Here is a 27,645-nt window from a genome sequence, read left to right as displayed (position 1 = left end):
TTCCCCAATGCATTTTCCCCATCACATTACTGGAATGACAATTGCTGGGAGGTGAGGCAACACACACAGCACATTATCTTCCTTCTCTTAAACCATAAAGAAACAGGAGACCTTGTAGAGCCTGGAGCTGACAACTCCCAAGGCTGCAATCCTAAATCTCAAGTAAGTCACAATGAACTCACAGGAACCTGATCCTGGGAAAGCATGTCCACGTCTGGCCTGCGCACATGTGTAAAAACATAACCTTCCTGTCTCACATACCAACCCAAATTATATAGGCCATACTGATCTCCTCTTACTCTTTCCATTCCCTACAGTTGCGAATTGGGAGGAGGGCCTGTCTTTATGGTCAGTACCTGACTGTTTTAGAAGCGATAATAAAATACTACTAGTACTAGATAAACATAATTTACCCAAAAGGGAGGAATTTGGGAGGACCTCTGGCTGCCTCCCAGCACACACACACACAATTTCAAATTCTGTCAGCAGGAAACCAAAAAGGAGGGCAGGAGCTTGTCAGGAAGAATAATGGGGTAGGACAATTGTGCCTATGATGTCACCCTTCCTGCCATCTGCTACTCAGCAGCAGCTCCACTCACCCCCTGCCCCCTCCCCCATTAGAAACAAAAAGACCCCACATAATAACATGAGGGTAATTCACAACACTGCTGCCCTCCACGTGTCCATCCTCATCTCAGGAGAGTTTGAAGAAGCATCACCGGTTAGAAAAGAAGGCCCAAACTCACAATTTAAACGTAATTGGTTTGGGGTTTTTTACTGTCCCAAAAATAGTGGCCCTGGGTTGCAGGCGAGCAATCGAGGCATGTAGTAGGGATCTGCCCTGCTCTCAGATTCTTCTGACTCAATGCTTCACGTAAATATACTATCTGAACTAAGCTTAAGGAGGCTCCCATCGACCTGCCAGAAGCAACACATGGGACTGACTCAGGGGCTGCAAGTTAAAGGAGGAGGTTGCAACTTCATGAATGGACTGGCAGTCCTCCAAAGTTTCTCCTCCCTGACCACAAGGAAAGCAAACACATATTCAATTAATATTGTTTTTTTAAAAAAAAAAAAAAAGCTAAAGAAGAACTAGTTGTATTTCATGCAGTTGTTACATGAGCAACTGAGAAGATAAGGGTGCAACAATCAACATCCTGAAAGGGATTTGCTTCTCTCTCTCTCTCTCTCTCTCTCTCTGCTATCTCTGAACTTACCTCTAACAACAACTAAAACCCCTTAGTCCCAGAACCCCAAAGGCTTACAGCTATAATTTACGAATGACCTTTATTACAAGCATCTTGACAACATATAAGATCTGTTTGGGCACTTACCCCTTGCGTGGTTACAGCTGCATAAGGAGATCAAGGCCATGCTTCTGACTCTGCGCCCTATCCCGGCTGAATGCCCCAACTGCTGTCCATGCGCTGAGGGTAAGGTCTCAGGAAAGGGGCCTACTCTATGCATGGGGGCTCCCTGGTGGACTTAGAACCCTGATAGCACAGGGTTCTAGATCATGGAGGTGGGGTGCCTATGTGTGTAGAGCAGGCTCCTCTCTTCTGATCTTTGGCCACTATGTGTGGACAGCAGGGTGATGGTGAGGGTATGGCCAGGTTCAGGAGGCCAGCATAGGAGATGCAGGAGCCAGAGAGCTGCTGCATGGCATTTCTAGCCATCAGGAGGCAAAGCTTCACCATCCTGCACAGCTCCTAGTCTATGCTCATGACCAGAAGCATCAGAACATGGAAAACAAGCAGTGCATGCAAATTTGCTAGACATGCATAATTTATTGCTGCTGCAGAATTCAATTTTTTTTTACAACTGAACTTGGGTCACTTTGGCACAGAATCCTGTTCTGTGCATGTGAAGTTTATTTATTTATGTCACTTAAATTTATATCCCACCTTTACTCCAAGGGGCTCAAGGTGGCATACATGGTATTCTCCCATAGTTTCTACTCACAACAGCCCTGTGAGGTAGGCTAGGCTGAAAGACAGTGACTGAACCAAGGTCACCCAGTGAGCTTCATGGCCAGGTAACAACTTGAACCCTGGTCTCCCAAGTCCTATTTTAACCACTACACAACACACTGGCTGTAAGTTGACAGTAAACTGGCCATAAAAAGGTAAAGGTAAAGGTACCCCTGACCGTTAGGTCCAGTCATGGATGACTCTGGGGTTGGCAGCTCATCTCACTCTATAGGCCGAGGGAGCTGGAGTTTGTCCGCAGACAGCTTCTGGGTCATGTGGCCAGCATGACTAAGCCGCTTCTGGCAAACCAGAGCAGCACACGGAAACGCCGTCTACCTTCCCGCCGGAGCGGTACCTATTTTGATGTGCTTTTGAACTGCTAGCTTGGCAGAAGCTGGGACCGAACAACGGAAGCTCACCCCTTCACGGGGATTCAAAACTGGTCATACTACTGTGAATAATGTGGTGTGTTAACAGAGTCCTACATAATATGCTTTATTAATTGTATAATTCTATGCAGACATACAAGTCAGTAGACCCCATTGAATACAATGACACTTACTTCAGAGCAAATATGCAAACAATATGTTGTTAGAGGGCCAGGATTGCTTCCTTTTAGACAGAGTTGCTATGTCCTTGACAGAAGGATACAGTGCCTAAATCAGATGTAATGTATATAGTGTTTAATGTGGACTAGAGAGACCTGGGTTCAAATCCCTTTCTCAAGCTCTTGAAGAATGAAGTTCACTTGGTAAGTCTTGCCACTCTCAGCCTAACCCACCTCAGAGATTCATTGCAAGAACAACATACATGGATAGCGCCTTTGCTGGAATGTGACAAAATAAACAAATCCTATAGCAGAAATCTCCACCTGGAATTGCCTCATTTCCCAAGAGAGACAATTAACTAGCACCCAAAATCTCACAAGGCATTCTTCCTTTACTGTCACCTCTTCTCCAAATCTTGCAAACAAAAAACAAAAAAACCCAACCATGCAAAATTGCTCACCCCACTTTCAACAGATCACCAAACACGTAGAGCTAGGAATTTGCTGCTGTTACATGATTTACATCTTCAATGTACCTTCTCGTTAATGCCCTTTTGTTGAAATCAATGGAATTTAGGCACAGGTTTCAGGTATCTTGACTGACTCCCATTGAAAGCAATGGTGGGTGGGTATTCCATTGAATTTTTTTTCATATGATGTATAATTACTTTGTAAAAGTTGCTCTCACATGATATGATGACTGCCAGACTGCTTTAAAAAGGATTCAGAAAGGATAGGGCTAAGAGTCTCTGAAGCAGAGTAAATTATGCAAGAATAAGCAAAATAAGCAAATTTGTCAGATTGGGATAGTTTGTTCAGGCTGCAGAATTTATCTACGAATCAAACACTGTATATCCATATCTACACATGATGATCAACAATACAACAGATGCAGTACTATTATTTACATTGAGAAATCTAGCATGATGAATACAAAAGACCTGTGCAAGTTTTTGATTACATCATTTGAATCAATAAATGTTTTGTTCCTGTGAAAGTCACCATGAAAATTCCCCCAAGTTCCTTTACTGTTGTTGCATTTTAACTCCAGTTCTTTCCCCTATAGATATTCATATTTGCTATTTTAGTAGTTATATGAAATCAAAACCTGTAAACTGCAGCATTTGAAAACCAAACCATAAAGCAAAAACAGAAATATTTTTAAATTAAAAAAATAATGCCTTTCAACTCAACTTATTTTTTCTTAAACCATCTAATTAAAAATTTTAACTGGCAAAAATAATTTCTGGGGAGAAGATTTAGGGCCAAATTCTATAGATGAGATAGCCACCACACAGTTAGCAATTGTGTGAATGGATATTTTAAAATAAACTGCAGCTTTGGGAGGCCCAATCTGGATCAGGGCACTGGCATGAGGTATAGGAGAGGTGTTGTTTTGCACAGCGGTCCTGATTTAAATCAGGCCCCTTACTCCAACTCTTCACCTTTGGAGAGCAAGGAGAGAAGAAGCTTGCATTCATTCCGCAATCACCAACTAATTGTCTGGGTGTTTGGACCACCCTCTACTAAAAAATAAAAGCAAGATCAAACTTCTACACGTATGTAACCCAAAATCTGACTCCCAAAGAGACCAGTTCTACAACATGCATGAAGGATCTAAATGAAGAAATGTGTGTAACTTTGGCTTATCATACCATTTTTTCTGCCTTTCTACAATGATCACTAAAAATCCAATTCAACATATGTATACCTTTGACCAGGTCACATGCACATTGAAAGCCTATCGTGTGTAATCAAAAGAGCTCCAAACCTGTTGTAGGTTTGTTTGGGGTTTGGGGGTTTTTAAGTGCAGAGCTAAGGTTCTCAGGACACTGCCCATGCTTACGTGGTGCCTGCATGGAATACAGAATCATGGAATACAGGTATGTCTGCAGATGCCTTCTGAGCTGTCTCATTTGAGAGCAGCTCCTTAACTCACTTCTTGCTCTCCTTGCAGCAGTTACCAGATGGCAAGTCAATTTCCCTGTACAGTATTTGGGAATAGCTAGCAAGTTATTCTAGGTCAAGAAGCTCTCTCAGAATTGTGTTTAGCTTTTAAGCACGGCAGCAGTGACAGACACCCCCCCTCACCCCTCCAGCTCCCTAAGCAGTTAAGAACAAAAAGAGATAATGCTGTATATTATCCAGTGTTCTTCGTAGTGCTTTAAAAAGCCATTCAGGAACCATTCTCTGTAACCTTCCCTTGAAGCGTCAGTAAAGCAGACTGGAGGCAAGAAGTAATTTTTCCCCCTCACACACTCCACGCTCCCCACATCCAAGCAGGGGTGATGTCACTGCTAGCCAATTGCAATGAGCCGTGTGCACACATGCAAGGGGAGGAGGGAGATTATGAGGACTCCACAGATGGCTCCAGCTGGGCCTAGCATTTGATTAATCGCTTGAATTACCATTCTTTGCTACAAAATAATAAAATGGGGGAAGGGAAAGCAAGAACAAACACTAAAAAGCAATCCAGCTGCTGAGGGCTACCCACAAATAGAGAGCCGGAGGGGAGGGTCTATTGTGAAAGGATGGCTGCTGAACTGAATAGACTGTACCTGGGCTCTTCGGAAGAAGGGCAGCAGGCTGTGTGGGAGACAACAAAGTCTATACGTCATGAGATAAAAGCTTGCCTCCTTGCTTTTCTGTTTTGTAAGGCTGGTAGCAAGGATTTAAAACCCAGCATGTCAAAAAGAGCGAGGCATACCTGACAAGGGTTGCCAGACTCTCTTTGTTGTTGCTGTTAGCTGTGCTCTTCGGCCTGACGTGCAGCTTAACCTGCTTAATTTCTACATGCCAATGGCAAATAAGCATGACCGATATAAAAGATGCTGGCAACCAGAAGCCTGCAATACAATACACACTTACCTGTGAGAAAAGCCTACTGAATGCAGAGGGATTTGCTGTCACATAAGTGTGTATACAGTGGTACCTTGGGTTACATACGCTTCAGGTTACATACACTTCAGGTTACAGACTCCACTAACCCAGAAATAGTACCTCAGGTTAAGAACTTTGCTTCAGGATGAGAAAAGAAATCGTGCTCTGGCGGCGCAGCAGCAGCAGAAGGCCCCATTAGCCATTAGCTAAAGTGGGGCTTCAGGTTAAGAAGTTTCAGGTTAAGAACAGACTTCCGGAATGAATTAAGTACTTAACCTGAGGTACCACTGTACTTCCTTGGGGGTAAGCACCATTGAGACTAAATTCCCTGGGTGGAGCAAAACCACACATTTTTATAAAATTTCCTTCCTTTACCCTTTCACCTGTCTCCTCCTCGGCTGTATGAATAAGCGTCCCAGCTTGCCTTTGCTATAGGGCAGCATGGTGAAGCCTTGCACTTACACCTATTTTTAGATCTCATAGTGCAGCTGACAGGCCTGCTTCAGCCTATTCTGCTCTTCTACTGGACCACACGGCTGGTTGGCTATGATGAACATGGGGATATTCAGTGGGAAACGTATGCCTCATTTCACAGGGTACTATCTGCACACCTGATTGTGAAATCAGGTGTTCCTTATGGGGGACATAGGCAGTTCCCTTCTGGGTGTGCTCTATTACATCCAAAGGAAACCTTAGTGTTGGGCACTTATGCCCTTCACACCCAAGGTGAAGGAGGCTGCATGCCAGCCCCAAGCAGCATAGCACAAAAAGACTTGTTAGTAAAAAGGCAAAGTAGATGTGAGCAGAGGTTGACTCTGGAAAAGAAGGTTGATGGAATTGATCAACAATTTAGATAATGATGCTGAACTGCTTGCCCTCAAGGTTCTAGAAAGAAGAGGCACCAGTAGTTAACCTCTCCTGCTTCAGAACATTGGCAAGCAGAAGACAGACCGTGCCAAATGGGCATGCAGAGTTATACCACCTCTGTGTCATTCACTGCCCTTTGTAAGGAAAAAGGATCAAGAATGATGGCTCGTCAGTAGCACAACGCTGCTCCTTCCTCCCTTCTGCACACAATTTGCTCTGCATGCAATTATTTTCATTGACATAAATCCTACTTCAAAGGATTATCCTTGCTAACCCACGGCTCTTGAGGATAGATTATGCATCAGGCAACTGAGTTCAGAGAGACACAGAACTAGGTTCGATGAATGAATAGAGGAAACACTGCCTGTATTACAGACACTCTGAGGTTTCTTCCACACACAAATATTTTTAATGATGTGGAGTTTGGTGTGTTTTTTTAGTGATCCTCTGGAAACAAAATTAAAACAGAGTCAAGCACTAAAATAGCACCAAATTATCAGGCAATGTGCTATTTCACGGCCAAGAGCCTTTCACAATGTTTACTTAATAGTAAGCCCTATTCAGCAAAGGTCTCTTTTCAATGTTAATTAAAAACTTCCTGTTTGCAGGTTCAGCCTGTTTTATTGCTGACCATTGAGTATCCTGGGGATTAATGATGAACAGCCCTCTAATCACCCCTTGAACAGCCTCTCTTCATTGTTCCTTATTGTAATTTTCTGTTTTGATGAGGGGTTAATTATATTTTCTCTTATTCCCCGCTCTGGTTTCATTTTTATACAGCAAAGCAAAAAAAGTAGGTACTTTCAGAGAAAAGAGCTTGTGTAGAACCAATCTTAAAACACTTTTGCATTGCCAATGGATATATGTAGCAATCAGAACTGCAAGCAGCATTCTCAGTGTTTGTGCAGCCTTATATGTTAGTTAATACTACGCTTGTGTTAACTCTATTTGGTCCCCACTATGTCCAAAACAGTTTTGGTCTAAAGGCAGAACTACACATTTTGTGTAATCCCAGTATTCTCTTAGAGTATGAATTTTGTGTGGGGTTTTTTTTACCACAATGGAATTGGGAATTATGCAGCCATGATGGAAGCAGAAGACTAGCAATGGAGGAGAGCAGTTTCTTAACCCTTTCTGACTCATACTCATATTTCTCCAATAAGGATAAAAGCATCTGGTGTGGGGCAACTTTCAGAAGAAAAACAGCACATGGGGAGAGGATTAAAGAGCTCCTCTTTGCTGGTTCTGCACTGGCCTTCCTTTTGAACTGCAACCTGGGCTGGCGCATATTTGTAAATGAAAAGGTCTCTAATAGGACCACTAGGTAGCCTAAGTCCCAACTTAATACAACAGCATTAGCAGATCATTTATTGCATTGCTTCATATGTCAACTGCCCTTTGAGGCTAGACAGGAGCACTGAGTCACAGCAGGACTGAAGGGTGACCAATGGCACCAAGCTTAAGTACCTTGATATTGGAGGCTGGCTGGATGAGCTCTGTGATGGATACTTTGTCTTGCTGAAGCCTTCTCTTGACCAGCTTGGAGCAGCAGATGTTGACGGAGCTGAGGACATGCCATGAGTTGTACTCCACAAAGGAGCGGCTGTCAATGACCAGCATGCTTTCGGACCCACTCCTCAAGAGGCTGGCAAGCTTCTTGGGATCCATCACTTTGCGTGGAAGTCTGTCCCCAGCCATGGTAGACTTGTCCCTTCCGCAGCAAGTGGGAGAAGGGAAGGAATGCCCAGGGCAGGGGAAGCCAGCTCAGATCTCCCAGAAGCGAAGGGGGCAGGGGGGAGGGGGGAGGCAGCTGGAAAACAGCCAATTTTTGCCACGTTGCTAAGGCCCTGTATAGCAAGTCATTGTGCCAAACCTGTTGAGAAGTACAGAGACAGACAGACAGACAGACAGAGAAAAGAGAAAGGTGGAAAATGTAGTCAGATGCTGTAAGAATCATATACCAAACTGGTACTATTTTGCTCTTCTCTAGCTTAGACATATTTAGGTGAGACGCGGGTGGCATTGTGGTCTAAACCACAGAGCCTAGGGTTTGCCAACTGGAAGGTCGGCGGTTTGAATCCCCACAATGGGGTGAGCTCCCATTGCTCTGTCCCAGCTCCTGCCAACTTAGCAGTTCAAAAGCACGTCAAGTGCAAGTAGATAAATAAGTACCACTCCAGCGGGAAGGTAAACAGTGTTTCCATGCGCTGCTCTGGTTTGCCAGAAGTGGCTTAGTCATTCTGGCCACATGACCCGGAAGCTGTCTGCATACAAATGCCGGTTCCCCCGGCCTATAGAGCAAGATTAGCGCACAACCCCAGAGTCGTCTGCAACTGGACCTTACGGTCAGGGGTACCTTTACCTTTACCTAGCTTAGGTTTGACAAAAGCTACATAGAGTTCTATAACAGACGTGGCTCCTCCAGATGTTGCTGAACTACAGCTTCCATCATTCCTGACCATTGGCATTGTTGACTGCGGATGATGGAAGCTGCGAGTCAAAAAACATCTGAATAGCCATATGTTCCCCATCCCTTTTAAAGCAGGCACCACAGAACATTGAATGGCTTAATGGATCAGCCATCCAGAGAAAGAGAGAAAGAAAACGCTGAATTTATAGATGGCAGCCTGGAAATGATACAGCCTGGGGCTTTTGACCTTGATACTGCGCATCAGTGTATCATCACGCACAACTAAAGAAAAAGAAAAAACACCTCAACTTTTCTGGATGATCTTCAATCCCACTCTGTTTTGTGTAGATGAAGGGTTCTCAAAGTATGTTCCAGGGAGCCTGGAGCCTGGGATTCCTCTACACCAAAGGGCACCTGTGGCCTTCCAGATGCTATTGTACTCCAATTCCCATGACTCCCAGGTAGCAGAGTTAATTATCAGGGATGTTGGGAGCTGTAGTTCAACACCATCTGGAGGACCACAGATTATCTCCCCTTCTCTAAACCCATCATGAGCCATTCAAAAAGAAAGTTTGTAATGGTGAAGCTACCAAAGAAAGCACGCTCACCATTATGGATCAGACCCTGTAATCCCTGTAAGTCAACATGCTCTAGATCACTCTATTAATTCACATGCAAAAGGTACAAGACCCAGCAGGCATGGCCACCATATGCTCTGGACTAGAGAGCAATGTGCTATGGTTTCTCAGCAGACAACTCACTGTTGGGAAGGGGTCCCTGCTAGTAGAAACTTTAAAAACCACAGGGTGGGGGACGTACCGTTTAAGTTTACACTGGAAGAAATACTAATTTGTACCCCTATTTTGCATATAAAGGTTATACTGGGGTGGGGGAGAATAAAACAGAGGCGGTATACAGAAATTTCTCACTTCATAGTGGGATTTCTCTGTAAAGAAATCAATATCTGTATTCACCCTTATAACTTAAATCTAGCACGTTGCAACTAACAACTTGAAAGTCTTACCTGGTGTGGCTTAATTTGCCAATTATTTAGAAAACCATCACAAAAAGTAAACCATTTCCAGCTCATCATTTAAACAAGTTAAAAGAGAAGAAAACACATTTTCTGCTTTCTTTACATTTCTGATCAATTCCCACACTCCCTATGATTTGTTTTTTTAAAAGACAAAAAAAACTGCAGGCCCAGTTTGTAATCCAATCAGCATAGATCCCATTTGAACCTTCCTCCTTCCATATTTACCTCAGACTTAAGGCTTAAGAGTAAGTCCCACTAAATTTAATAGAGCTTATTCCTGTGCAGACATGCATAGGATTTTGTTCTGATTTACTCACAGTTTGCTCTGCCTGAAGATGCTGAATTGAAAACTCTGTCTATGTACATTGATTCAAGGGGACGATGGCCCAGTAATCCTTAAATCATTGAGAGCATAGTATTGTCTTCATTTTTTCCTTGTAGAAGAAACATTGAAAACTATACTAGAAGCCAAGGCAAGAAAATAAACTCTTTCTGCTTAAATCTTTTCCCATGCCCCAACTCCTCAGTATTCATTATTTATTTATTTATCCATAGGTTTGGCCAAAGATACCAATTACAGCAGTTGCTTTGGCAGTTGGCTGGCATACAACCCCTCTGCACCATCAGGTTCAGTTCAATATGTATATATATATATATATTCTCTCTCTTTCTCTCTCTCTCTCTCATGCTCCACAATTGGATTTTCTTTTGCACTTCAGGGCAGGCTTTTAAAACTGAAACAGCCCTAATTAAGAAGGGTCTGAGGGGGAAGGCAGAGGCTCCTGCTACCTTTATGACACACTTCATTATGCACTTTCCGCCTTGCTGAGGGTCCCCTGCTGTACCTGAGCTACAGAACTGAAGGTAATCAGAAAGGATGCAAATTAATTGGCTTTCTCCCCCTACATTCCTCTCCTGGTTTTAACCCATCTCTCTCCACTGGTGGGGGAAAGCTAGCTGCACATTTCTCTCCATTTCTCCAAATTCGAGCCAGGAGATTAATTGAAGCAGATAGACAAAGAGGCTGTCATTAAAGAGACAGAGATAATACAGACAAAAGGACGAGAGAAAGAGAGAGATCAGAATGAAACTGAGTGGTCCAATAGAGAAGGCTGGCCAAAGATTGAGGACAAGGTAACAAATGAAGTCCTTCCGCTCTCAAGGCTATGAAGAAGGACAAATGCCCAGGACTTTCAAAACACAATTCAAAAGAGGACCTAGAGATTTAAAAACAAAACTAAACTTTATCACAGCTGCTCAAAGAAACACGGTTTTCAGGTGCCTTGCATATGCTTAACTGTAGTGAAGAAATAAATCCATGTGAGGGTTGAATAGGAACTGAGCCAGCCTGTGCTCTGACCTAGCCTTCATTGATGAAAAAGGTTTGTGGTGGCCTGTGACATAGCTCTGGCCCCCAAAGGCCCTTTCCATAAGGTCTGCCAGCCGCTTCCGGTTGGCCCTGCGCTACCCCCACCCTGTTTCTCTCTCCTCTGCCCTTCCTGTCCTCTAGCAGCACAAGTACAAACTGAACTAAAGAACAGACAGAGAAAGGGAGACAACTGCAGGTAGGCAGGCAGGCCCCTCCTGGGCGAGGGCAGAGGCCCAGCCAGCCTGGAGCAACTTTCCACAGGGCACTCTAGTCACTGCACTCTGTGGTCAAGCCTCCAGCCCCATGGCTGTGCCCGATTCCTGCCATGCTCTCTTCTCCCTTGTTTCCCCAGCCATGATCAAGCTGCAGCTGCAAGGAGAAAAGGAGAGAGAAATGCAAGCAGGCAAACATGGAACATGGAAAAGGTTTCTCTTGGGATGGCCAGCATAGGGGCAGGAGGGGGGGGGTCTCAGAGCTGTCACGCTAGGAGAAGTGCCTGCTTGCCTCCAGCAATCCCCTGCCCTTCCTCTCTCCTGCCCCACTGGATCACAGCAAGGAGAGAAAGGGAGAGAAGGGAAGCAGGCAGGCGTTTCTTGTCAGACGCGCTGTGATTTCTGGATAATTCTCTCTCCCTAACTAGAGGAAGGATGCATGTAAACAGGGAGGGTGTGTGGAGGAATGTAAATGGGGGGGATGTGAAGGGATAGACAGACTGAGTGAAAGGGGAGGTGCGGATGAAGGAAGGGGAAAGACAAGGATGGAGAGAGGTGACAAAGAGATGGGCGCTCCTGCCCATTTTTGGTTCTTGCCCCCATCTATTTTCTGTTTGAGCCTCTTGTATGTGCCTTCCCCCAACCTCACTATTTTCTCCCAGGGGAATGTGGTCATTTACCTGCAAAAGACTATACAAAGCCAGCCCCAAGAAAGAAAGAAAAAGGACACGTCAAAAAAGCTCAAAAGCAGTGAAAGCAAACTGGAAGTGGAAATCATGAGTTACAAGACATAGGAAATGCACACATCCCCAAATAAGGGGGAAAGTGTTAACTTAAGAGGTGTTGGGTTGCACCCCCAGAGGAACTCCTCATCCCAGGAGCAATTGCCAGCAAAAACCATCCTAGTGAAGAAGTGAGTCAAAAGCAGGCCCACATCAAGGAGGATGCAGTCCACTAGCCATGTGTTAAGGCCTGCCACAGGTTCAATACACCTCTTGGAAAGGAAAGGAAAGGAAAGGAAAGGAAAAGGAGAGATATTTGTCAACTACAACAGGATACGACTGGTTGGCTGAATTTGACTTGCGGGGGTCAGCTGCTGGGAAGAGTGGCAGCAACATGACTTCAACCAAGTTATTTAAAAACCCTCTTAATTATTAATTTTAAAATAACAAAATTTCCAGGGAAGAATCTGAAAATGTTTAGCCTATTTCTTTATCAGGCTGCCAAAGCAAAGGAAAACAATATCTTCTTGGGAAACAGCAGGGAGGGGGGAAATATTTGACTTGACTCTGGCACAGCTGAATTTAAAAATATAATTTAGTCTGATCCCACCCCCAACTTAATAAGCTAGCAAAATTTACAATTTTTCAAGCTATGTGTTATTCATTGTCTCTCTCTCACAGCTTTTTAAAAATAATATTACCAGGAAGCACTACTTGGCCTTGGAAAAAGGATGTCTTCTGAGGTCCAGTTCAGATAGGAGGAGCTACTCATGGCATTGGTTCAAGTGTGTGCAGAGTCTGCTAATGGGCTCACAAAAAGTGTCTAAAAGTGACTTACAGAATAGTATAAACATTAAAACCAAATACTTAAAACCCCCAAAAGAGAATAGAAAACTAAAATCACATCCATTCATATAAGGGGCAGGTCTAAAACATCCTATCCCACTGGAGGCCACAAATACCTAAAACTCTTCAAGTTAAGGACCAAAGGCCTTACATCACAAAAACTGTTAAACCAAATACATAAGCTACCAACAAGAAAACAATCTTCTTGGCAATGTCCTGCCTCCACTGTCAGAGGCAATGTGTCTCTGAACACCAGTTGGTGGGAATCACAAGTGGGGAATGTCCTGTTTTACTCAGGTCCTGCTTGCTGCTTTCCCATGGGCATCAGTTGGGCCACTGTGAGAACAGGATAGTGGACAAGATGGGCCTTTGGCTTGACCCAGTAGGGTTTTCATGTTCTTAAGATACTAGTTAACACAAATAGACCTTCCTCATTAACCCAGCAACAGTTTTACAAACTTCAGAGGGGATTCATGTGAGCAAGCTGCAAATCTAGGCATTTTATGAAGATGAGGTAAAATTAAGGAATTAGGTATACCTTATTACCTCAATACAATGACCACCAGGCTACTAATTCTTAAAGGTGGGGAAGGTTAATATGATGCCCCTCTTTTATCAGTTTATCAAAGCCACTGTAATCTTCTTGAGTGCTCCTGAAGACCATTATCATAATCCTTTAATCCCACATCTCTCTTGAATGACTTTAGTGAGGAGATGGGCACAGGGTTAACCTGAATGAAAATATTAAAGGAGGAGGTGCAGTGCCAAGTTGCAGCTTTGGGACAAGATGGGCAGCTTAACATTGGTATTAGGGTAACTACAGGCTGCCTGAGGACAACATGCAGTTCCTGTAGTGAAGGGAGGAGAAGATACAGTAGAGGCATGCCAAGAGAGCACTAAGCTCCTTGAATGCAACTTCAGGAATCCTTAGAGAAGGGGGGGCCAAACTTTTTTCAAAGAGGGTCAGATTTGATGAAGTGAACATGCGTGAGGGCCGACCAAAGTCACTGAGCTTTTTTTAGGATTAAAGTTTACCCCCCAAAAATAGTTGAGGTTTTTTTAGGATTGAAGTTGCTGGGCTTTTTTTAAGGATTTTACCCCAGGACATATACTGCCGGATTGAATTGACCAACAGGACCCATTAGGACTTTGGACATGCCTGCCTAATCTAAAGCAGGCATGGCAAACTTCTGGCCTATGTACCAAAACTTCCAGCCTATGTGTCCTTATTTTTCCGTACAAGACATCAGATGTGGTGCTAGTAAAACCATGGCTGAGAAAGAACAAATCAGAAACCTTAAAGTGTACTTCTAATAATTCCTTGACAAGCAGGGCTTGCATTCAGCACCTTTTAAATTGGGCACCAGATGCAAGCCATGCCCAAATGCAGCCAACTCCTTCCAAAGCAGAGTTTGCAATCATCACCAAGGGGCTGAGGGACTTGAACGACTAGCCTGCCAGCTGACCACATCCTGTTCCCTAACCCTGATCTAGACCCATTCCAATCTGGTTTCAGGCCTAGCCATGGGACCCAATTGGTCTTGGTTGCCCCGATGGATGACCATTATCAAGAATGAGACAAGGGGAGTGTGAACTTGCCCCTTCTTCTCAGTCACTTGGTGGCTTTTGACACTATTGACCATGGTATCCTCCTGGATTAGCTCTGTGGGATGGGTATCAGGGGCACTGTGTAACAGTGGTTCCAGTCCTATCTGCTGGGCCAAGCACAGTCAGTAGCATTGGGACAGTGCTTTCTGGTCCCCAAGCAATTAAGCTATGGAGCACTACTTTATGCCCAGTGCTATTTGTGGCCATTAGAAGATTTAACACAAGCTACCAAAAGTATGCTGGTGACACTCAGCTCTATTTCTCTGTCTGAAGCAAGATGCCATGCAGGTCCTGGATGCATACCTGGATGGAGTGGTGGAATGAATGAGGGGAAACGAGCTAGAATCTTGGCAGGAAAGGCTCTGTGGGCGAGTGGTTTCTGTGTCTGAGAAGCTGGCCAACTGTCAGCCTTGAATGAAGTTACAGCCTCTCTGAAAGAGAAGACACACAATCTGGAGGTGCTCCTGCAACCAGCTACATTAGTGGAGGCCCAGATAGCCTCTGCAGCCCCTTGACCAGTTTTGGCCAATATAAGAGCTATGACCATTGCTGGACCAGGATTAGCTTTCCGTTCAAGTGTTGCTAACTACACAAATAAATTATTGCATGTACAGTACTGGACATGAGGCTCTTTTTGTAGCTGAAACTGGTTAGCAGGGAATGCTGCAACACAATTGCAGGCACATTGCAATGTAGAATATGTGCTCCTCCATGGTGGAGCATGTGGAGGGGCGGTATTGTGTGCCATTCAGGATCTACATCAGGGGTCAGCAAACTTTTTCAGCAGGGGGCCAGTCCACTGTCCCTCAGACCTTGTGGGGGGCAGACAATATTTGGGGGGGAATGAACAAACTCCTATGCCCCACAAATAACCCAGAGATGCATTTTAAATAAAAGGACACATTCTACTCATGTAAAAACACGATGATATCTGGACTGTCCACGGGCCAGACTGAGAAGGCAATTGGGCCTGGGCCTTAGTTTGCCTACCCATGATCTACATCTATTTGCATGTTCACACAGCCACCAAACACATAGTGAGATGGTCTGAGTGAATCCCCAGCTATTTTCTCCATACCCCATTTGTTTCTAGCCTGGCAAGTAAGAGGCCAGATATAGCCCTGGGGCTTCCAGCTGCTGTTTAGTGCATCTTCTGTAGCCACCGCTTGGAGACAGGGCTGCCATTATGTAGGGAGCTACATGTAGCACTTGCTTCCTGGTACAGCAATTAAAGGGTAAAGGGTAACAGTGTGTGCAAGCCTTCAGAATAAAATATGTGCAGGGCAAGGGGTTGACAGAAAGTAATTCTTGGTTCAGTCTTCAGGCATGGCAGTTTATTATCTGCCGGAAGGATTACTAAGGCAAGTAACTGTCAGCTTAGAACCTGAAATGCTGGCAGGATGGCTTAAGTTGGGCAGCTACCTACAGTCTTATTAAGATGTAAATTCTGGCACTGTAGCTAAAATCTCTCCCTACCCCCTCCCTCCCTTCCACCCACCCCTTCTTCTTTCAAGTGCTTAAGTGCTTAGCAAGCCTCACTCTAGCACCCACCCCGTGCCACACAAGGAATCCCTACATCACATGACTATTACCAAATCATTATTCATCTTTTTGCCGCAAGGATACGAGTCCTATTAACAAGTTAGCGCCTTGTGTTTCCACAGCAACCGCACAGATGCCAGGCAACAGCTATACCTTAGAGCCCCGGCAGACACTGACCAGGTTTCTTACTATTTCAGGCATAGCCTGGTTCTCTCTGCTGCCCAGGCAATTTCCTACAGTCAGGACATCAGTTTGGAATGGGGAGACGACAACATCTCCACAGACTGCCCTGTTAAGGTGTTGCCCACTATGTGTGGGTGGAGATACCTTGTCTGCTTTGGGGCCCAAAAGCATCTTTGAAAGTCTTTTTCAAGAGATGGCCCTTATCCACTCAAATCGGGTAGGATTCCACTCTCAGCCCTCCTTTTTTCTGTACTAATCTCTGCACTCCCTCTGGCTAACTTTTGAAGAGCAAACCAATGTTGAAAACAGGTGCAATTAGAAAAATAGGGCAACATATGCGTAATTAGCATTTTCGTAACATCGCTCATTAAAAGACGTTCAGCACAGAAGTTACTTTCATGAGTGCAGATTTTCACTGCTCATGCCAATCAAGTCTTATTTTATATTACTTATTTATTCAAAAAAGAAAAAAGAAGGGATAGCACACCTATCTAAAAAAAGACCTCAAGGCAACTTACTAGAATGAAATAGTCAAAAATATATTGGAAATTAATGCCACACGCTTCACATGAATTGCCTTGGTTTCCAGTATTTACAACAGCTTTCTTAGCCTGTCCTGTGGAAACATGGATAGTTTATAAGAAGCATGTGAAGCAGACACTGGGCATGCTATATAACCTGAGTTCTGGACCTCTATTTGACACACAAAAATAATTAAAGACTGTTTAATCACTGAACAAGGTTGATTCACTGTTGACATTTCAGTCTTCTTATAGTGGAGTTTAAGTTGCATTTCCTAATATGCTCATTGAACTGCAAATAACACACATTGTGGACCTGGAAGGCAGTTTCTCAATTCTATACCAATAAATTAACAAAAAAAGAATGGGTCAATCCATTCCTAGACCATCTGTCCTAGGCATCTTCCCAGCAAAGATTATATGTTTCCTTCATAAGATCTTGTAGCCCTCATTCTTGCTGCCCATATGGAAATTGATTGGCATTTGTAAGACTCTTTAGCACTGTGACAAGTACAAGTGAAAAGCCAAAATCTGTTAATAAGAACATGAATCAAAATACTTTTCTGTATATACAAACTAGCACGCTTGGGAGTACACTAGACTAAAACCTTTCCCCCTGAACATCCAGTTTTCTGTGTTTGGGAAAGATTTCTGGAGCATATTCAATTAGGCCAGCCTTACCTGCACTCTGAAGAGGCAGAGATACGAAACAAGTCTAATATTTGTGGGAGCTTGTCCATAGTCTCCCAACTCAAAATGGTCCACTGAACTCCTGCATTCTCAGCAGAGCCATGACTTTTCAACAAATAAGCACATGTATAAACCTACCCAATGATATGGTTCAAATCATAGGAGTGACTCACATAAGAAGACAACAATGTACCCTTCCCATGAACTCCAATGACTGACTATAAAAGCGGAATTCCAGAAAGACCTCTGCATTCCTAAGTCCTCCAGTATAATAAAAAGTAATGCAAAACACTGGCCTAGGTGTGACCGTTCCTTAGCTGTTCAATCCAGTTCAAGACCTGTCCAACTTCCTGCAAGCACCAGTACTTGTAAGCACAATAGTTTCTCAAAGAGATTCATAGGCTGGCACTATCGGGGAGCTTGGAGAGGTCCTACTTACATACTCTACCTTTATGCCAAGAGGAAGAACATCTGGCATGCAGATGATGGGCCAACACTATGGGATATGCGATTCCTGAATTTTAGGTTGAAAATTGCGATTTACAAACAGGATTGCTGTGTTTGCTGATGCAGTGTTTTGGGGGGAGGGTAAGAGATCAACCAACTGAATGTTCTTCTTCCTCCCTCATCCAGCCCAGCTACCCAGAGTAGCAAATGTGCACTGCTGGAATTTAATGGTTTTCTTCTTGCATCACAAAATCTCTCATTCCTCACTGCACCAATTTACAGAATAGGGAAAAAGCATTCCAGCACAGATAATCTCCAGTGGGATCATTGATGTAACAGCTGGCAAAATGGGTCAGCTCATTAGCCACTTTGGCTGGAAAAGGGAGCCAGAACATTGCAGTATTTGTTCTCAAAAATGGATTCCAAAGTTGTATACTTTTTAGGGCATTCTTGTTATCAAAAGCCTGTCCTTTGTCTGATGGCATGCCCTATCCAAGGAGGCCACTTCACAATTACGTTTTAAGGTGCACAATAAAGTTTTTAGCATTATGCACCTACAAGTGTAAAGTGTTTATGCAAGAAACATTTGCAGAAACATCCAACATGAAGACATCCTCCAAGGTGAGACTGGCTCCAGCTCCTGCTTAAGTGCACAGTCCTGAATAATGTGGATTGGAAATAACCTGGTCTACTACCAGTTAGGAATGTAAACATTTGATCAGCCATTGCACCTTCGCCTTTAAGGTTGGTCTATATCATCCTTCTCCACCTGGTGCCCTCCATTATCTCCAGGCAGCACAGCTGGACTAGGGAAGGCTGATACAGATCATTAGCAGATGGCAATATGCTCCGTGCCATGCCCATGCAATAAAAAGCTACCAATTTCTTTAGACCAGCCTGCTGTTAACGACACAGGAGCAGGTCAAGCCAGGATGCTGGCAACCCTATCACACGTTCCAGTAGTTCTTTAGAAGGGGAAATGAAAAGCAGTTAGGGCAGCTGGTCTTTTAGGTGCAACAAAGCCCACTGGTCATGGGAAAGAACCAAGTGGAATTTTTCTTCCTTTTGAATCCCTTTCCAATTTGGCACCATATCTCCATCTTTGGGGCCAGTTACTAGTTGATCAAACCATATGCTGGTGTCAAAGCTAGGAACAAGTGGGGGGGGGGGAGGAAGGCTTAAAAAAGAACGGCCTCGTGAAAATGATAACTCAGATTTTAGCAAACAAAAGGAGAAGACATTCAAAGAACTCAAATGACCATAATTCTCACATGATAACAGAAGCCATCACTTGATTGCTTATAGGCCAAGTAATGCAAAATGTCAAGGCACCAGCCTCAAATTCTGGGGCCACTGGCACTGGATATCCAGAGGCAAATGGAATGATTCAAATGCTGAAGCAAGCAGTTTTTTATTCTGAAAAACAGCACTTCTTGAGTTTAGCTCTTGGATGGGAACCTGTGGCCCTCCATATGCTGTTGAAATATAACTCCCATCATCCTTGACTACTGACCATGCTGACTGGGGCTGATGGGAGCTGGAGTCCAGCAACATCTGGAGGGCCACAGGTTTCCCAGCCCCGGTTTAGCTCTTTGTCACAGAAATATATATTCTAATATTCCTTTTTTTTTACTCGCTCCAAAATGCATTGCAGAAGGCAAGCTTTTCTTTATCAGTGCCTCCTTTTAGGAGCAATAAAAAAGGAAAGCATACTGTATATATTTAAAAAGGTATATACATTTCCCTGGACAAAGAATGTGCCGTGCTTAACAAAACTGCTTCTTGCATCCATCGAGTAATTTCTTTGTCACCAGATTTTTAAGCACTATCTTGCACACAGCCATGCAAATTTCCTTGACAAAAGAAACAGAAATTTGAGGAACATCACCACTCAACACACACACACACACACACATAGCACATTTGGGATTTTCAAGACCTGACTGGTTGCCTGCCTGTGTTGTCAGTTCTTGTTGTACTAGGTTCAAAGGTGCCCATGTTCAAATGCACAATTCATTTGGAAGCACTTTGGGCTACCTTTCAACACAGCATAGGAAGACTGGGAGGAGGAGGAAGGAGCAACACACACAGTGCTGAGCTCATAGCAGGGACAGCAAGATAAAAATGTAATCAATAAATATACACCATCAACACAGTCCAAGTCTCTTAGCATAGTATTTGTCAATGGAAAGGAAAGGAGGCCCGCAGCAAGCTTGTAATGCATTAACCATTACATGAATTCATCCTGTAAGCGTTGCTCTGAAGCGGACAGGCATGCTCATATAAAGGGTTTTATTCATCCCTGTTTCAGTAATGAATTAAAACTACAGATACAATGCCTACTTATTTTCCATGACATAGTTTAAACATGGTTGAATCAGATGCAATCCAGTGATGCACAGCCTTAATCCTTTCCCCTACGCCATTTTGCTGCTGATCTCACTTTAGCTTTAGAATTTCACTAGAACTGGTATATGACTGATAAAAAAGAAGAAATAGCTAAATAAATGTGTAAACACCCACTCCAGAGTAGTTTTCTCCCCTGTTTATTTTGCACATATTGCTATACACATCAACATAAACTGGCCAGAATGTGTGAAACTACTGAATATGGACCTTACTGATGTTAATTGAAGTTTTAACATTAATGGTAAAGAAAATTATTTATGCACTTCCTACCTATGTACAAAGGGAGAATTCATGTTTCAGACCATCAGCTGAGAACATAAAGAAATCCATCTTGTATCGCCTTTTTTCATTTTTCAGTGCTGGGCAGGAGTTCCACATATTGGCACAGTCTATGAACCATACCTACTGAACAGCTTAATGTAACAAATTAGTGCACCTTGGAGCTAACCCAATTCAAAGCCAGGCTAACAGTGAGACAGATGAAGATCCAAGTCCTGTATCTCCACAGAAGCCAATGCTCCGAAAGGAAAATTACTATAATGCAGATCAATAGTTTAAAGCTCATAGCAGCAGTCTCTGTCTCTGACACACACAGAGCAACTGTGGTCCAAGTGATGGGAGAGACGTTAAACAAAACTTCCAGATCTACACCAGCCCAACATATGGTAGAGGGACTTTTCATTTGCTAACTATTGTTGGGAGAGCAGTGCTTTGCAAAAGATGGGCTCTGAGTCCTGAAAGTTTTGCAAACTGTAACAGTCCAACTGAAACGTCAGTCTTTCCCCTGCAAAGTTGATCTACTAAAATATTTTATCTTTCTTGTTTCTGTGTCTTTCACATAATATGGAACCAGTAAGGAAATGTAGAAACCCACCTCACTTGTGGCTTAAAGAACAACAAGAAATATCTGAAGAAAAATGGGGTGACCAGGACTCCAGGTACTGGAAAAGGTATCTGGAATAGACAACTCCACCAAAAAAGATAATGAGCACGAGGCATCAAAATGACATCAAGAAAATAATTTCCAATTTCAATTATCTTGCTTCCACAATTTCTACTATTCCCATGCAGCGCACCCCTACCGCCAATTCTAATCTCACATCTATCCATTACACCACACTGGCTCTCTGTAGTTTTAATTAATTGAAACAGTTAAGAAGCTCTTCAATAGCTTTTTACAACATTGTTGCCATATTGGCATAAAAAGTAGGAAAGATGATTTACTGGCAGTCATGACTTAGATAGCAGTGTAAGAAATATTTACACTGTTGATTAACTCTTTAGGTATCTTTACCATTTATGCTATTTTAATGCCTCAGAAACATGTGTGTGTTTAATTTTGCAGAGTTTAATTCACTGTATTTTCTCCTCCGCTTCCCATTTCAGCTTGATTGCAAGTGATGTAAGACTCTGGTACTTTATTCCATCAACAGTCCATTAAGACTACCATAAGAAACCACTTTGTGTCTACAGGAAAATTGCCAAAAGCCGCCTACTTTTCAGAAGCACTTGCATTTTTTCAAGTGCACTTGCTTTCAGTTTTCACTAATATGCGAGAGAGTAAACTTACAGCAGTTAAACCAGCATAAATGCTACAAAAAAACCTCAATTAGCTCACTACAAAATAAACTATGTTGGCCCACCCAGCTTCTCCACATTTAAAGAAAAAAACCACGCCAGTATAAATTTGACTGCAAGATGTGGTCTAAGTCTCTATTAAATCAGCAGCAAAGATTAAACTGTCAGCCATGAGTAGAAATCAAGCCCATATTAATATATCCCATAATTGATTTCATATAAAATAGCTCTGACTAATTCTACTGATAGTCTACACTGAAACATATAAATCAATGAATTGCAAACAGGAAAATACCCGCTATTTTTAAATAAATGAATAAACAAATGTAGTAACTGCTTGCCCTTCTATATAATGCACTGTTAAACCCAAATTTATGATGAAGTAGGCATTATGGTCCCACTGCTAGAGTGCAGACAAGCCTTAGAAAAACCCAATAATAGGTTCACTTCTCTTCCACTATGTTATCTTGCCCTGACTAACTTACTCCAAACGAATATTTGATGAAATAATTTTGCAAAATGCAGAGCTTGAAGAACTAGTTTTAACTTAATATTCATTTGGATAGAAAGCATTGAAATGGCTCTGTCCTGCCGCTAAAGTGAAAGGTTGCTGCAGTTTGCAAGGATTTTATATGACCCCTGTACAAAAGTAAAATAAATAAAAATTGCAGCTTTCTTGCAGATAACTCAGTGACAGGGCCATACTTTATAAATACTCAGTGCTGTGTTTCTCTTGTTTACATGCTGCATACTTTCTCCATCTTTTTAAACAAGGATGTGAAATCTCATGCTGAAATAACAGCCTTTAAGTCGCCAGACTCTCTTGTCTTCTTTGCTACAACACACAAACACAGATGTGGAATCCACTAAGCCTGCGCAAATTTCACCGTGTGAAATTAAAAGCCCAGGATGAAGGGATATACAAAGTTTCAACAAGCCATATTCCATTCATTCCACCCTGCTCTGTCAGTGCATACCATTACCTATTTAGAGCACTTTCTAAACCATCACCCCACTTTCCCCCTTTAGCTATTCCTATGGAATAATGAATAAAGAGTGAATCTCTAGTTGCCTTTTTCCACGTTTCACTGAAGACCATCTTACTACCATGTTTAACTTCATATACCATACAATATTATATGAATGTGCACGTGTGCACACACACACACACACACACACACACACACTCCTAGCCCATGGTTCTGACTGAATTATGGCAGTGGTTTGTCAGCTGCACTGGCTGCTAGTCTATTTCCAGGCCCAATTTAATGTGCTGGTCTTAAATCTTTGACTTGTGACCACATCACCTGAAGATCACCTTCTCCTGTATCTGTGGTACAAACATATCCACACACTTAACAAGTTCGCTATGCCATACTGGAGAATATTCAGGGTTAAACAGTTGGAGAATTCTTGCCTGGATAGCTTGATCTTTAGAGTAGGCGTTTTCATCCTGCACAGCCAATTGTGTGGGTTTTAAAAATCCTGCTCATTACAGAAACACACTAGCTGGACCTGTGAACAAACAAAGAAGTGTTTTCCCCAAGCCCCTGTGGAGAAATAGCCCATCTACAAACAACCCCTTTCCAGCATGAGGAAATGAAATGATGTAAGGTTCATTCATTTTCTGTCCATATTTGATACTCCCAGTACCAAGCTATGCTTCTCACCTTCATTTCTGTCAAGCCACAAGAGACGCATGTGCTCAGGACGGGGAAGGTGCTGTGACCCTTCTGTTTTCTGCAAAGCATACAGCTCAGTACTGGAGTTAAACATATGCTATTTAAGATGCTTCTGGACAGTGCTTTTCACTGCAGTGCCAGGCCAGCAACCGGGAGGCTTGCTTTGCAATCCTCTTCCTAACTCCCACCAGTCACTGCTCTCACCTGCACTGCCTGCTGCTCGACATTTTAATGAGTGGCGCTCAGCACAACTCATAAGAACTGAATCAGTGCACAGATGCAGATGGCCGTACTCTGAATCTGACTGGTCGTTCAATCTAATTGAGAGTGGGAGAGTGTTTCCTCGTACACAATCGTATTTGGCCAATGACCCCGGGCTTTGGGGATGCTTTTCATTTTTCTTTGTGGGATTCCCCTTGGAAGCGCAGGCTCTCTTCGTGTGACACACCGCAGTCTCAAACGTCTACACTGGCCTGCTAGTCAAGCTGCTAAATTGCAACCCAGAGATCATGCTGTTTCTGAACAAGCACATAGCCATGAAGGAAGGGGCGGTTTTGAATTTTCCGAATCCACAGCTTCTTGACCAACCATTTCCACCAGGGATTTATTTATTTTTAACCACTCAGCAGTTGGAAAGAGAAGATGAACAAAGGGGCCAAAGAAGAAAGAGAGGATCAGGATGCTGTGGATGAATCCCTTTGCAGCTCTAGAATGATTAAACATATCCAAGTTGAAATCTGGTAGCCTTGTCTGGGGGGACTGGAGGGCGCCTGGTCCATCTTCCCTATGATGAGGTATCTGGGCCCTTTCTGTGACAAGAAAAGAACTGGAGAGGGGATCAAACTGTGTGTGTGCGTTTGTGTGTGAGAGAGGGAGACTGAGAAAGAGAGAGATCATCCCATGCAAGGTTTGAAGTGAACAGAAGACATCTAGAACCCAGTGCAGTGAAGCTAGCAACCCTTCTCTCTTTATTGCTCACACCGTTTCATTCAGACTTGAGCTCAGCTATTGTTCACATGCAAAACAAATCAGCTGACCTATCAAAATATGTAATGCTGTCTGCTCAGCACACTTCCCTGGCTTGGATGCAATGACCATTCACACATAGCCTCCTTAGACTTCATTACAGACAAAGAGCATTTTCATCCATGACACTGAAAGTATTTTCTTTTTCTTTTTTGCATTCCCTGCATGCAAAATACGATTGCAAAGCCTACACAAATTAGAATGCACATTCGGTTTAAAAACAGCTTCGTTTCCCTTACTTTCCCATTGTTCACACCTGTACACAAGTGGCACGAAAGACTAGGCTGACCGCTTTGTGTCATCAGTGAAAATATCCATACTTTTATAAAATAGTACCCAGAGGGTAAGCCTGATGCAATGGCTGGATGAATGTCTGGATAAAGCAAATCAATGTCTGCTCAGTTTTACGTATTCTCAGCCTAATTTATCTCACAGGGTTGTTGTGATGCCAAGCTTCTAGGTAGTCATGCAAACCTTAAATATAAGTTGCACTGGCCTTACCAAAAAAAGGTACAAAAAGGTAAGTTCTGGCTTGCATCGGCTAATTTACATGGGGGCTTCTGTCCCTCCACACTGCAGTTTTTGCATTTTGACTAGCGTAATTCAACTGGGTTGTGCCAGAATTAAGCCTAACTGCAGCAAGATATTGGGAGTCATTTGTTGCAAGGCTTCAAAACAAGGGAGTACAAGCGTTTCTGTAGATGGCTGTACTATTAAGCTGATGCTTGCAGGAGCTAGGCTGAAACAACTCTTTACGTTCATTATGAGAGATGTATAGAGAAATCTTATATTTTTAATCGTACTGAGATGCAGGTTGTTAATAGTGTGTGTGTGGTGCCTAAAGCAATGAAGCTTGGATTAGAACCTTTGCAACTGACAGCATAGTGATTTCACACCCACCCACCCAAAAAATCCATGTATTATGACAAGTCGGCAATCCCTCTCCTACAGAAAGGCCCCAGAAGAACGTCTGCATGCAGTATTTCTTGGCCACAGCTGTAGCCAAATCTTAATTCTGTATCGTGCAAAAAACAAAATAAAAAAGTGCTTATTTCCCCCATCACCACCACCAAGGGGTGGGGAGGCCCTTCCTGCTCTGTTCCTGACTGAACTGAAGACATGAAATGTGGGCAAACCTTCCTGACCATTCTATTGGATGAGGTGGTTGTTGTTTTCAAACCGTCAAATGCTGAATCACAGCACACACACACACACACACACACACACACACACACACACACACACACACACTGCTGCTCCTAGTCAAGGCGCTAGCCAAGGTAAAACGCAGCAGACTCTTGTTTCCTCGGGTGCTTGCGAAGCGCCAAGGAACCGGGCGGCAAACCAAACTCTTTCGGCATTAGGAAACCACAGGGCTGTTAACACCAACCTCACAAACCACAGAGGGAAAGCTTTATGGACCGTCTCTGTCTCTCTCTCCCCCCGCAATCCTAAGAAGAATGAGGACACTCCACGCTCCGCATCCGAAGCGAGCCTTGAACATTTCTCCTCGTCTGATCCTTCCTGGAAAAGTCTCGAGGCATAACAACCACCTCTTAGCAGAAACGCACACAAACACGTCCCCCCCACCCCGCCCCGGTCACAACTGCGCACACACATATATAAGCACAGAGACTTTCCCTCCACTTCGCAGGAGCCTGCTGTTTTATTTCAGCCTAGTATAATCCGATTCTTAAAACCCTCCTGTTACTTAAACACACGTCATAAATATGCGATTCGCTGAACGCAGTTCTCCCTTCCCTGCAGCACGGCTGACTCTACTGCGCATTTTTCTGTATGCAGCATTGGAGAGGTGTTCCTCCTGCTAGAATTACACCTTTATTTATTTTTTGCAAAAACCTTCGGCACCTACTCTACCTTCCAAAATTAGCACCACCCCACTCCCCCATCCCCAAAGCCTTCCCCTCCCAGATAAGATTACGATGCATGCACTAAATTTATGCACAGTCACAGATCTAGTAGAAGCCGGCATTACACATAGGATTCCAGGGGAACGCATGCTGAATGCAGCAACATGCAGCATTCGCGTCTTGATGCGGAAGGTCCAATAAGCGTATTAAAAGCCTGTGCAGGTTGTAGCACCCACCCCGCTGCCCACCCGCCCCCCATACAAACCCGCATGGGATCTCCCGTACTGCAGTATTCTGCAGGGTCATTAAGCGATACGTGGAAGTTCAGTCCCCACCGCCACCCCCGACTCTCGCGCGGATCCTTAATAACATTTAAAAACACTTACCTTCCTGGCACTTCCTCTGCAGCCCAGGATCAAAGCCCTTTAAACCCTCCAGCTGATTGCAGATTTCTGCACATTCGTCAGGATGATTTAACCACAATTAGGAGAAGGTCGGATGGGAAACGCTCTGAAAACGCTGGGGCAAGTGCTGATGATGCAAGATCTAACCCTCTGCAAATACACGCGCGCAGCCACACTGAAATGCGCTCATAATGTCAGCCCTGTAACTAAGGGGCAGGCATGTATCTGCAGAAGGGGCGAGGGTAGTGGGGGGGGGAGGTAGCACAGATAAGCATTAACAGGGCTGAAGGGATCCAGGAAGACAGAAGGTTGCACTTTAGAACTAAAAATGAACTGAGGATGAGGTCATGCCTTGAAAAAAAGCACCTGACGTCACCCTCAGCCAATCAGAGAGGGAGGCTCAGGGGCAGGATGACGTCAGCCTCTGATCCTGGGGCTTTGGGTGCAGATTAAAGGGAGACAGGCAGGCAGAATTGCAGTTTAAAAGGGGCAATGGCCTAGATTTTCCTTCTTTGCCTCGTTCCCTTCCAGTTTCGCAAGCTCTTAAAAGGGAAATGCCCCAGCCTCGGTGGAGAAAGCTGGTGCAGAGATGCAGCACTGTAAAACAAGCCGCTCATTCTAAATCAAAGTGGCATTTATTGTTGCAGGAGGGGAAGGGAGGGCTGGCTCATTTCAGCGGTGCACAGATAATCCCTGCTGCTCAGAAGGAGGAACTGGGAAAGATTTTTCCCTTGTGCCAAAGGCAAGAGAAAGTTTAATTGGTTGGCTGCTGAATGAAGCAGGCTTAAGATTTTCACATCAGATGGAGTGATGTACCAAATGACC

The 27,645-nt window shown here is 43.7% G+C and overlaps 1 protein-coding gene across 3 annotated transcripts in view; it reads right to left on the bottom strand.

Moving 5' to 3' along the window:
- DUSP8 (dual specificity phosphatase 8) overlaps positions 1 to 27,137 on the bottom strand; it is an 80,211-nt gene extending 53,074 nt beyond the window's left edge. The window contains exons 1-2 of one of the 3 annotated variants that reach the window (XM_081840821.1): positions 26,803 to 27,137; positions 7,732 to 8,137 (exon numbers count right to left, since the gene is read on the bottom strand). In XM_081840821.1, coding sequence (XP_081696947.1) covers positions 7,732 to 7,962 — 231 coding nt within the window. In that variant the 5' untranslated portion in view covers positions 7,963 to 8,137; positions 26,803 to 27,137. Of the gene's footprint in view, positions 1 to 7,731; positions 8,431 to 10,027; positions 10,785 to 26,802 lie in introns of those variants that run through there. The other 2 variants (XM_081840823.1, XM_081840822.1) reach the window with 2 other exon arrangements.
- Positions 27,138 to 27,645: the final 508 nt, after the last annotated feature.

This window comes from Podarcis erhardii (genome assembly GCF_964252035.2).
Source record: "Podarcis erhardii genome assembly, chromosome: 1".
Classification (NCBI taxonomy): domain Eukaryota; kingdom Metazoa; phylum Chordata; class Lepidosauria; order Squamata; family Lacertidae; genus Podarcis; species Podarcis erhardii.
Note: the sequence above shows the minus strand (reverse complement) of the source record. Positions and strands in the feature narration are given on the sequence as shown.